This window comes from Myotis brandtii, unplaced genomic scaffold (assembly GCF_000412655.1).
Source record: "Myotis brandtii unplaced genomic scaffold, ASM41265v1 scaffold601, whole genome shotgun sequence".
NCBI classification, from domain to species: domain Eukaryota; kingdom Metazoa; phylum Chordata; class Mammalia; order Chiroptera; family Vespertilionidae; genus Myotis; species Myotis brandtii.
The window spans coordinates 416,648-416,936 of record NW_005370276.1 but is presented as its reverse complement, the minus strand read 5'-3'; the positions used below and the strand labels follow the sequence as shown (position 1 = coordinate 416,936).

Below are 289 nucleotides of genomic sequence, written 5' to 3'. Positions count from 1 at the left end.
CCTGGAGAAGGCCAGCAGGAAGTCCATGCGGTGCGTGGGCCCCAGGCAGTGCCGCAGCCGCCAGTACACCAGGTGCTCCCAGGCGAAGACCAGCAGGGACAGGCCCATGGCCACCAGCAGCATGTAGAAGACGCCTGCCATGTTGTCGATGTCCAGCTTGCTGCTCATCACCTCGATCTTGTCGTTGTGGCAGATCCCGGAGAGCCACAGCCGCTCAAGCATCTCGATCTCATCTGGGGAGGGGGGCGGGGGGGGTGCAGTCAGAGGTCAGAGGTCACCTTTGTAGAGA

General features: G+C 63.0%; 1 protein-coding gene across 1 annotated transcript in view; it reads right to left on the bottom strand.

Annotated features, from left to right (window-relative positions):
* Positions 1 to 3: 3 nt before the first annotated feature.
* The window catches only part of GRIN2D (glutamate receptor, ionotropic, N-methyl D-aspartate 2D), a gene marked incomplete at its 3' end in the record, with an annotated part of 39,383 nt that continues 39,097 nt past the window's right edge, over positions 4 to 289 (bottom strand). The window contains exon 11 of the mRNA XM_005879586.1: positions 4 to 233. Coding sequence (XP_005879648.1) covers positions 4 to 233 — 230 coding nt within the window. The remainder of the gene's footprint in view (positions 234 to 289) is intronic.